Genomic DNA, 12,317 nt, shown 5'->3' with positions numbered 1-12,317 from the left:
TTCTTAAATAAACAAAAGAAAATTAACTAATAAATTAATTTTTGTATTTATACATATGTTCTATTTTTATTTAGAATAAATCACAATGAGTCCAATTAGTTTATTAATATACACATAAATTGCTTTGAATATGAGCAACTTGATATTTTAAAATTTCTTATAAATCACATTAAAGACAAGCAATTTAAAAGTTGAATCAGAATCAATCTAAGTCAATTATATTTAAGGTGCCACTATAATATAGATCTAAGTTTGGCACGCAGCTCTGGGCAGGAAATTGATGGCTTAGCTAGTTGACTAGGCATAATTGCATAAGCAACGGAAAATCGTTATTTTTGAACCCTTAGCTGGTTTTTTTTTTTTTTTCTTAACGTAAGGGAAGGGATACAAAGAAGGGGTTTGAAGTTTGAACATGCAAACAGTGGAACAGGATTTTTCTTTTCTTTTTAATAGTGTAACCTAAAATTTAAAGAAAATATTTGTTAATTATTCCAATTTTCAGGAAAAAAAAACTAAAAAGTAGAAATAGATAAAACACTAACATTTGAACCAAAAAAGTATGTTAAATAAGCCAATAAGGCTTGGTCTTGCGTATGATATCTTGTGTGATTATATATAATTTTGAATTTTTTTTCTATCAAGATTTTTGTTTTTTTTTTAAGTATTATACTTTTGTTTTAAAAAAATTACTTTATTTTAAGCAAATAACATATTTTTAAAAAAGTCATATTCAAAAAGGTTTTATCAAAGAGAAAAATATGTTGTATTATTTTAATTTATTATTTAAAAAAATATGTTTAATATTATTTTAAAAATAAACATATTTAAAAAAATAAAAAAAATGAATTTTATTGATATTTTTTAATAAAAATAAGTTTTTAAAAATATTTTTGAGTTTTGCGGATATATCCGATATCCGATCTGCAAATGTGCAGATCGGATCGGATCGGATCCAAGCTTAAAAACTGCGGATATTGGATCCGATCCGTTCCGATGATTTTAGTGCGGATCGAATCGAAATTTTGGCCAATATCCGATTCGATCCGCGTTCACTGCTAATCTTCATAATAAATATTTAACTACTAATTCAGTGCCAAATCAATGAAATTATGTATTTAAATACCACTTAAAACATTAATTTTTGCATTTTTATTGTATATATATATATATTATAATTTAATTAACTTTATTTTTTTACTATCATTATTTGCATAAATCCTTCTTTATTGTAAATTTTATTTAAGTTCTAATAAAAAAAATTGTGTCATGCGTATTTAACGAAAAAACATTAATTTTTTTTAATTTTAAGAATAAAAATTAATTTTTTTGCACTAATCTTCCAAGCAAAAATACTTTTTTAAAAAAAAAAAATCTTCAAGTTAACTACATAATATACAATGTTAACGTACCTTAATTCTAGTACAACAAGTTCAATTTCATATTTTTTGTGAATTCACGGCAGCATGTTTTACTTTTGATTATATTCAAATTTTATTCTTATATTACATATATTATATATTAAAAGTATATATATTTATATATATTATATATACTGAGATGAATATTATCTAAATTTGACCCTACTCCATCCTAGTAAAAATTCTCTCTTGTGCGAAGTGGATAATTATTCGTCCCAAATAGAGTAAAAACAGGATGAGTACATGCGAATTTAAATAGTGTTGTCACATTTAATTATACTTTTAAATTTTTTTCTTGTGATTCTATTTGAATTAATCTTTTATATAAAACAAAACAAAATTAAAGAAATTAAAATATTATCTAACTCATAAATTATTATATTAATTATAGATTTTAAATTTTCCTATTTTATACCTGTAATTATTTTTTTATATATAAATTTATATTCTTGGATTAATTATAAATTTTAAACTTTCCTAGCTATTTTATACTTGTATTTATTTCCTATTTTAGCCTTGATGTTTATTTTACATGTTAGAATATATTTAAGGATTATTTTTATACATGTTAGAATATATTTAATTTATATATATTCTATATTATTATAGTTAAACAGCTATGATTATTTTCTTATATTTTATTATATTTTAATGTTATTATATCACTGATTTTTATTTCCTTATATATATAAATTAATTAACCAATATAAAAAATTATAATTAATGTATTATAATTAATTAATTAATATAAAGTATAATAAGTTATATTAATATTTAAATATTTAATTAAATTAATTAGTTAATATAATTAAGTCATTATAATAAATTGTATTTGATGAATTAAAATAATTAAATTAAAAATATTTTTTAAAATATGGCATATCAACTCTATCATTAAGTGTAGAAATTTAATTTTTATATAATAAAATAAATAATAAATAAATATAATAGATGAGTAATAGAGATAATAGATAATAGATTAAAAAAAAATTAACAAAAAGATGACAAATTTTCTTTGGTGAATCCATCCTCCTAACAATGTTTTAATGAACAAGCCCCGCTTGCTTTCTTTTTTGTCAGGGCTTTTCAGGCACAAATGAAAACCCAACGAAGCAAACATAATTGTTTTCCATGCATCCACTAATAACGTGCTCTCATTCTTCTAATGGATCTTCCATGGGCTGCGCGGCTCAACTGTAGAGCCATTTCCTTCTGCTTCGTCCCTTGTCTTTTTTGCTACGTGTCAACCTGAAGCTGCTTCTATTCTATCTCTATAAAAATACCTCTGTACCATATAAATCATCTATATTTAAACATGTAGATCGCAATATGTACTTTAATTTATGATCTAAGAACTAAACAAATAATTTGCCATTATAACTTGTGGTGTATAATTAAAAAATAGTTAAATTTTAAAGTGGTCTCTAAACTTATAATTAAATTTTAATTTTATTCTTTAATTTACAATTGTTTTAATTTTATCTTTAATCGTAATAATATTGATTCACGGAATGATGAGGTGGTTAGATGGAGGCCACACTAAATTGATAAAACATTTTTGACGTCTAAATAGAATAGAAACGATATCGTTTAGGATATTTTGAGGGATTTTAATATGTTAGAATATTATTTTATATCTCTCACGAAGTCTCTTCTTCTTCTCCTTATTTTCTTCAATAGCGCCATTTTAAAAGGAGTTTTTTTGGTGGTTTTTTTTAAAGAAAATAACCACACTGGAATCATTTCATTTCTGTCCAGAGTGGTCTAAGGAGAAGCATTTTGATTGATAGAGATAACTAAAATAAATAAAAAAAAAAACTAAATAGACATTAACTACTCCTCTATTTTTCTTGATCATAGATTTTTTCTTCATTTTTTTTTTGCATTGTTAAGTCAATATTCATTCATTTATCTTTTTTTTTTGCATTTGTATTTTGTCGGTGAGTTTGTGTTAAGGTTTGCTTTTTGTGATGTTTTAACTTTTGGTTTATTTTTGTTTGTTGTGATCATGATAACTATTGTGGGAATGTGTTGTAAATAAAAGTAGTTTTGTATCTAGTTTATTAGTTTTTATGGTAGGTTAGAGTTTAGGTTAATTGTACGTTTTTAGTTGATGGTGCCTCATCTTGTTTTTTTTTTTTTTTTTTTTTTTTTGAAGATTATGATGTTAATGATCAATTTTTATTTACAGATGTCTTTTGACTACTATTGTGTATCACCATGGGAATCCTTTATGATGAGTGTGGATGGTGTCATTTCATACAATAAGGACCATACTTTAGAAATGCCTAGACTTGATCCAAATCTGTTAGATATGTTCTTTATCAGAGACTACTACAAACAGGTTGAGTATGATAAAATGGAGCGTTGTTGGTGGTTGACTCCTAACAGATCATTGGAAATTGGTTTAAGAGAACTCAATTCTGATACCGAACTTCTGGAGATGTACTTCCATGCTAAAAGAAACAATGAATTGGTGCATGTGTACAATGAATGCATAAAATGACACATATGCATTTCATATCAATGCTCTTTCTGGCCAGGCATTATGAAAAAAGTTAATCTATAAGGCTGCGTTTGTTTACAGAGATAAAACACTGGAATAGAGAGACAGAGACACAAAATTGTGTTTGACAGAAGAGACATGGATAGAGACAATGTGTCCAGAGACACTAAATTAGTGTATTTTGTGTCCATTCTGACAGGAAGGACACAGAGACACTAACAAGGGAAACAACTTATTTTTCATTTTTTCTTTCATTATTCTTGTTAATTTTTCATAATTAAATTTTTTATTGTTATATTTTTCATCTCAAATTTTTTGAATGAAAAAAAATGAGAATAAATTAGATTTTCATAATTTGTTCTAATTTATCACCAAACAGAATACAAGAACACAAAACTTTGTGTGTCTGTCCATCAATATCTTGTCCTATCCTGTTCTCATGTCTTGCCCTATCCTGTTCTCATAAACAAACACAGCCTAATAGACCGCAAACACCCAAGTATAAGAAGATTCCAGGAGAACTAAAGAAGAAACGAAAGAAAAATGCTGATGAAGGTCCTGCGGGAGACAAGAAGCAGAACACCACCAAGCTGAAGAGGACATGTAAAGAAAATTCTTGCCACCATTATAATATTAAAAAAGTCACAACAAGAGGAACTGCCTCTAGATAAGGTTGAAGATGAGGTTGTAGTTGTTGCAGCAACTGCTATTGATGTTGCATCTGATGAAGCTGTTACAAGTACTGAGAATCAAATTTCAAGTGCTGCAAATAAAGTCTAAGATGAAAGTAATGCTACTGAGATTAAATTTGATATGAGCCAACATGTTATGTTAGAAAATAAACTTTCACCAGGTATTAAATATGGTTTTCTTTTAAAATTTCTTTGTATTTCTCTTTCCATCCAATTGAATATTTTGCTATAACTGTTAAAAGGGTGCAACAATTGTTGTGCACTTCTAGGTAAGGCCATCAAAACTTACCCCTAAATGAAGACAACGTCGTACCAAAATTATTTCACTACTAACAACTGCACTAGTTTTAATTACTCCACCAGCCATCACTGTTCTAGTTTCAAGTACTTCACTAGTCACCATTGCTCTAGTTTAATTTCAAGTACTTAACCACTATCGATTGTTCCAGTTTCAAGTACTCCACTAGCAACAAGTGCTCTTATTAATCCGATAGTTGGTGCATTTGTAGCTACAACTTTAAAACTGAGCAGTTTCATGTGATTTGTACCAATTCCGAAATTCAAGCCACTAAAAAGTTCCAAGAATTGAACTAATGCATCGAGATATTTTGGTGGTGACATTTTGGTTTTAAACATTTACCTTTAGAGCTATTAAGTTCCATGTCTATGTTAGAGTGTATGTGTTATGTTTCTTATTTAAATACTCTATCTGTGACATATTTTTTTATGGTGTCTAGTTTGACACACGAAAGTTTAAAAATATTTTATATAGTGTGAATGTTATTAGTAAATATTTTCGTTTTGTTACTGTTCTTTAGCTTCATTTTTAAATTATAAGTTAGCAACAACAATGACAAAATAGAATATTAATCATTTCTATTCATCTGTTTATAAAGTACAACCATCATATCTGAGTAAATCCCCATAATAGTCCCTGAGATTCGGGTCGTTACCCAATGTGATCCCTGAGATCCCAATTGCACCATTATAATCCTCCAGATACCGCTCCGGGCACCATAATAGTCCCTGGACAGTTTTCCGGTGATGAGTCATCAACAAGACGTTGACGTGGCCTCATTTTGCCACGCTGGATGATGCCAACGGCTAGTTGAGCTGGCATAGTTTCAATTTATACCCAATGTGGTCCCTCCCCCTATATTTAACCCTAAATTCCCAAATGTCCAGTAAGTTCATTTCTTCTTCTTCTTCTTCGTTCTTTTTCCATTCTTGTTGCTGCTGTTGTTCCTGGAGTTGGAAGTGAATATCCATGATGGGTGGTGGAAGCAGTAGAGTTGGAAGCTCTATTAGTTCACTGTGTAGTGGCCATCGGACGAGAACGCAAAGCAGGAGCAGAAGATCCGGGGTGCCGGAATGGTGCGGTTGCGGCTGCCGGCCAGTTCTCAGGTGGTCTGGGACAGATTCAAACCCAAATAAACCATTTTTTGGTTGTCCCAATTATAATGTGAGTTATCAGTATTACTTGTGTTGTTATGATTGCTCCTTCTTACCTGACTGTTCTTCTCTTGTTCTTCTTCCCTGAAGTTTGAGCATGTTACATGTTTGCTTGATTACAGACAAGTGGAAAGAGATGGTGTGGGCTTTTTGTGTGGGCAGATACTGGGCAGGATGAACCAGTTGAGAAACCAGAATCTTATGGAGATAATCATGAAGTGAAGATGAACTTTGATTGGAGGCTTGGGAGATTAGAAGAAGATGTCCGGAATCAAAAATTGGTTAACCAATTGTTGGTATTAGTTGTGTCTGTATTGATTGTGTTAATTGTTATCCTGTATTGTAAAGCCTGAGTTAAAAGAGTTGGTGGTGTGTACCCTGTATTCATTGAATGAACAATATGTAAAAAATGATAACATGATTATGGTATTAGAAACTGTTGAATAGTGTTTGTTGATGGAATATAAAGTTGGATAACTCAATTAATTAAAACAGTAATATGCTAAAGAAGGCAGCATAAGTGATTGAAAACTAGCCAACACTGAATTAAGATAATGGTTCAAACTTAAAAGATAATTGTATTAAGTTAATGGTTCAACTTAACACAGTTAGTCATATAACACAAAGGGCAGCCATCTAACATGAGAATGTTAAACAAAGTTGCCTCAAAAGGGAGGACTTTACAGCAAAACATAAAGGATTATTTTTTCCTTGTGTAGTCTTTGTCTAGCAAAAAGTATTAACATTAAAACAGATAGCCCTATACATATTAAGCTAAAGTATTCAATTCTTCTTTCTTGGAGCCTTAAATCCTGGAGTTGGGATGAACTTCATGTAATTGACAAGTCTTGTTGTAGTTCCTGAACTAGCACCCTGCATGGGATTCACTGGGACAGAAGTTGCTAGTGGAGAGGATCTTCTCCTTGGTGATAATTTTGAAGGCCTTTTTATTCCATGATCCTAGATAGAAATTATTTACGTTACACATAAATGATGATTCACTTGAATCATAAAAAATTTAAGAAATGTAAATAGGGAGTTACCTTTTGAGAATCTTCTACATCAGAAGCAGTTGGCTGAGATATATCTATCTCTACAGGTTGTGCATCAGAAGTGGCTTGGCCAATCTCAGTAGACTGCATAAGAGAATTATCTTCTCCATCACGTTGGTTACCATCATGTTGAGGCTGCTGAAGTTGCTGCTCAGATGCAGGGGCACCTCCTTCATTTTTCTTCTTCTTATTAGCCTCAGCAGCAGCAGCAGCAACTGCAGCAGCTGCAGCAACATCACAAGCTCTCTTCTTCTTACAACCTCTCTTTGTATGTCCTTTATCACCACAGAAACTGCAAGTAAAGGGGCCCAACTGCCTCTTTAGATGAACATTATCTCCGTTGTTATTCTGAGGCTTGGGATCAGCTTTATACTTTTTAGATCCTCCACCACCCTTCTCATCAGCATCCATCCGTCTTTTCATCTGTAGTTTTCCAGGTTTTCTCTTTATTTTTGGTGCATGTGGCCTGTTACATTCTTCTGCATGCTCCCATAATGGTTGTCTAGGAATTGGATTAATATGATAATTATATGTTTCCCTGTATGACTCTATTGTTAGCAAGCGGTGACAAAAGTCTTCTGGTGGCTTGTTAACCCGAGACAGTGCAGCACATGCATGCACACAAGGAATACCTGCATACAAACAATAGCCACAACAACCATGGGTTTTAGTCATATACCATTAGTCAGATTATTACTATAGCACAAAAACAATTATTATAGCAATTCACCAAACCTGTAAGCATCCAAAATTGGCAAGTGCATAGTCTTTTTCCTAAGTCCACCACATGATTAGTTGGGTGTCCATGCACCTCAAACTTTTCATATCCGTTGTCCCATGTCCAAATAGGCTTCCAATTCTTAGATTCTTTTCTAACTTTCTCCAATCGACTCTTTATAACCGGTGTGAGCACTCCATTGTGATTGTTTAGTTTCACCTTGTTCTTGGCTATGGTCCGCATTACGAACATTCGAACCTCCTCCAACAATGTTATAATGGGCTTGGCTCTTGCATCCTTGATCTTTGCATTGAACACCTCGCACGCGTTATTACAAATACTATCCAACTTCGGCTTATGGCTGAATGCGCTTCTAGTCCATGCATTTCTTTGCCATTTATCTAAATATGCCCATGCATCTTCATTCAGTCTTTTTATCTTATCCATTCCATCCCTGAACTCTTGATGAGTTGTTGCCCTTGCACATTCCCACAAAAGCCCCCTTAGTTGTAAATCCTTCCAACTCTTGTTAAAGTTTCTCCACAAATGCCAGACACAAAAACGATGGTGCACATTGGGCATCACCTCTTGCACTGCTGATATTAGTCCCTGCCAATCATGGTCGATCACCATAACAGTCCCTAACATAATAATACCCTCCCCATAATAGTCCTTCACATTTAACACGAGTACACATAATAGTCCCTGACGTTTAATTCGATAGCCCATGGTAACTATGTACAATGGTAAAACAACACAGATAGTAACTATCACATGTTAACAGCAACAATAGGCGCACTAACCATGCCAATCAACATTTCAGTCAAATAAACATGCAATCAGAATGAAACCTTTCTGCACTAATATAGCAAACTACTATCAAGTTATAAGTTCAACAATTCAGTCAAATAACTTGCAAACTAGATGAAGCATTTCTGCACTAATATAGCAAACATACTATCAAGTTATAAGTTCATTAATTCAGTCAAATAACTTGCAAACTAAATGAAACCTTTCTACACTAATATAGCAAACTACTATCAAGTTATAAGTTCAACAATTCAGTCAAATAACTTGCAAACTAAATGAACCTTTCTGCACTAATATAGCAAATTACTATCAAGTTATAAGTTCAACAATTCAGTCAAATAACTTGCAAACTAAATGAACCTTTCTGCACTAATATAGCAAACTACTATCAAGTTATAAGTTCAACAATTCAGTCAAATAACTTGCAAATTAAATTCAACATTTCAGCCAAATAAATTGTATTAGTCAATTCACAACATAATTGTCATAACAACAATACCAGTTAACTAATAATAGGATTAATACTTGTCGAATATCCATGGTTACCTTTTGCATATCGGATATAAAGCACCAGCCATTTTCTTTGTAATGTCCCAAGTCTAGATGCAGTAATTCAAGAAACCACTTCCAGTTTTCCCTATTCTCTATTTCCACAATTGCCCACGCAATGACGTAGATATGATGGTTCGCATCCTGTCCAACAGCTGACAGAATTTGTCCACCAAATTGAGTCTTCAGGAATGCTCCATCTAATCCAATCAAAGGACGGCAGCCAGATTTGAACCCATTTTTACAACCACTTAAGCACACATACATTCTCTCAAAAATAACTTCTCCATTTGGTTGCGGTTTGGTACATATTTGCACTGTTGAACCGGGATTGGTTTTCAGCAAAGTCAAGCCATAGTCCCTCACCATCTTATATTGTTCCTTTTCATCACCATACACTACACTTCTAGCATCCATCAAAGCCCTCGAGATTGAATTTTTGTTTAGTGTCAAATCAAAACGTGTTCTGAAATAGGTTGTAGCTTCACAATGTCTGAAGTTGGGATATTTTCTGACCTTCTTCACAAGCTTGCTGCAGACCCAATTCCTATTAGCAGCCCTATTTTTGTCTTCCCTGGGACATGTGTGGTCGTCATTAAAGGTTTTGATCTGCCAACAAGTGTCCTCATGGTCCCTTGATGCATAAACCACCCAAGGGCACTCCTTAACCTTACAAACTGCCCTGCACCTTATATTATCGTTCTTCGCCAGGCGTATGCGCCTACCCTCTTGAATTGTATACTCCCTAACAGCTTCTCTAAAGTCCCACTTTGTGCCAAATTTCATACCCACCTCAAGATGCAATTCACCAAATCTTGCACCGTCCCTAAACACTGGACATGCGTCATCAGAATCGTTGTCTTCTTCTAGTTCATCTTCCGAATTTGGAGGAGTCTTCATCTCCTCTGAGTGCCATGAATTGGCACCATCCGAGTCAGCTCCAGGATCTAGACTATATTCTACACCTTCAGCAAAACTACCAATAAAACCAAGATCCACTTCTTCATCGCTAACTTCTTGCACAAATGCATCATCCTCGACCAGAATCTTCTCCTTTCCTTTAGCTAGAGGACCAACATTTGTCAATATCTTCTCATTATGGTTCTTGTTCACCCTATTCCTACTCTCATTGTTGACATTCTTCACCCCAGTATCTGAATTAGAAGAGCTGTCTTCATCAAGAGTTGGCTTAAAAAGGCTATCTTCTGCGCTCTCATAAGAGTCAGAAGACACCTCGAAAGGAATCTCATTATTAAAAACTTTGCTTTGGAATCCTCTGGCAGCAGATCTTGTACAAGGTCTCCTAGATATACTATTTTTGTTGGGCTGCTTGGACTTGTTGGTTTTATCTGTTTTGGTGTTTTGGGTGGTCTTGATGGGCTTTGTGGGCTGGATGCTACCAGTGAGTTTGTTTGGCTTGGCTCCACTGACCTTGTTAATGGGTTTTTTGGTCTGATTTTGATTTTTTGAAACTGTTGATGGTGGTTGTGTACCTTTGGTGTTTGAGGCAACTTTGGTGTTTCCCTCTAAAACCTTTGGCAATGATGCTCCATGCTCGAAATATACATCAATAACTCCGTTATTGATCTTAGCACACTTCACCATCTCTCTTATCTCCTTGTCATTATTCAAGCTTCTTAGTCCATTCTCCAAACCTTTCCTAGGAACTTGCCACCAGCATTGCTTTATCTCATCATAACCAAGCTTTTTATGGTAGTTCCTTAGATAGAAGACGTCTAATGTATCCACATCTAGGTCACCTAAACAAGCCTTATTATCCGGATAATATATCATTGTTCCTTCTTGATCTTCTTTAAAATCACCTCCGTGATGAAACATAATATCCAACATCTCTTCCATCTGAAAAAAAAATTCAAAATCCATAACTTGACAATCAAGATAAACACAAATAGATTTTTCTGTCCTATTTACACTAACTATTCAATAAAAAAAATACATATACACAAATAGATTTTAGTGTCTTATTTACATAATTATAAGTTTTTTTTTTCCAAAAATACACAAAAATTAGCTATACAAATATATTTGTATGTATGTGTATATACACGTTTGTATGTGTGTTATCATACATATATTTATTATATATTTTACATTTTAATATGTATTATATATAAATTAAATAATTGAATGACAAATTAAGTAATTGAATAACAAAGTTCAGTTTTATGTGCTGTACCCTGTATGCGTCTGTTTCAATTTTTGTGACAATAAATCATATTCTAAATTGAAACAATATGTTTTGAAACAATAAATCATATTCTAAAGTTCAGTTTGCATTTTGCCCTCTGATAACTGGCAAGTTGGCAATCCTATAATAAGTATGCAACAAATATAATATTAACTCGTAGCTAGACATGGAATTTTTATTTGAATATGTATGTTTCAAGTTCTATATCATCACATCTTCTACAAACTTAATAAAGAGTATACTTTTCTAGTAATATGTTGCTATTTATTTTCAATCTTCTAATAAAATTAAAATGGCTTAAGTTAAATAGACCCTTTAAAAATTTTCATCATTATACATAAGAACTGATAAGAGTTTTATCAAATAGATATTAGACATCAACAGATAAGAGTTTTATCAAACAAAACACTCATGACCATGAAATAGAGCATTATTTTCAAACAGAGCATGACCATAATCAAACAGAGTTTCTCATGAAACCCCAACCTAATCAAACCTTAGAACCATAGTAGCAGAAAAAAAAAACCAAAATTCCAACCACACTCACAACACAAGCATATACAAAAATCATCATGCATTGCAAAAAAAGAATAAAAAAAATTACCTTTACAAATGGCAGAACCTCTTGTTTCTGACACAGGTGGAAACAAACGATGAAGTGAAACTTGATTTTGATGTCTTCTGACTGCAACAATTTCAACCTCACCAAAGGAACCCTAAGAAAGTAAAAGAGCATTATTTTCAAACAGAGCATGACCATAATCAAACAGATCATCTCATGAAACCCCAACCTAATCAAACCCTAGAACCATAGTAACGGAACAAAAAAAAACCATCATTCCAACCACACTAACAACACAAGCATATACAAAAATCATCATGCATTGCAAAACAAGAATAAAAAAAATTAC

At 32.3% G+C, this 12,317-nt stretch overlaps 2 protein-coding genes across 2 annotated transcripts in view; one reads left to right on the top strand and one right to left on the bottom strand.

The window, feature by feature from the left end:
* The window catches only part of LOC148569316 (uncharacterized), a 163,378-nt gene that overhangs the window by 86,428 nt on the left and 64,633 nt on the right, over nt 1-12,317 (top strand). The window lies entirely within an intron of this gene.
* Nucleotides 6,852-12,106, bottom strand: LOC107637101 (uncharacterized). Its single transcript, XM_088483427.1, has 5 exons — nt 12,011-12,106; nt 9,195-11,057; nt 7,856-8,447; nt 7,112-7,752; nt 6,852-7,028 (listed from the first exon to the last, which is right to left on the bottom strand). Exons 2-5 carry the CDS (start codon nt 11,055-11,057, stop codon nt 6,852-6,854), a joined length of 3,273 nt encoding a protein of 1,090 aa, XP_088339553.1. The 5' UTR covers nt 12,011-12,106.

This window comes from Arachis ipaensis, chromosome B4 (genome assembly GCF_059453495.1).
Source record: "Arachis ipaensis isolate K30076 ecotype BB chromosome B4, ASM5945349v1, whole genome shotgun sequence".
In the NCBI taxonomy this organism is placed as follows: Eukaryota; Viridiplantae; Streptophyta; class Magnoliopsida; order Fabales; family Fabaceae; genus Arachis; species Arachis ipaensis.
The sequence above is the reverse complement of the archived record's forward strand: the minus strand, read 5'-3'. Positions and strand labels throughout refer to the sequence as shown.

Excerpts from the sequence above, each read along its gene's own strand:
- LOC107637101 (XM_088483427.1), bottom strand. The coding sequence starts at position 11,057 with ATGGAAGAGATGTTGGATATTATGTTTCATCACGGAGGTGATTTTAAA. Across the intron at positions 8,448-9,194 it reads TTATATCCGATATGCAAAAG|GGACTAATATCAGCAGTGCA; the intron begins GTAACCATGGAT and ends CATGATTGGCAG. Across the intron at positions 7,029-7,111 it reads ATGTAGAAGATTCTCAAAAG|GATCATGGAATAAAAAGGCC; the intron begins GTAACTCCCTAT and ends ATTTCTATCTAG.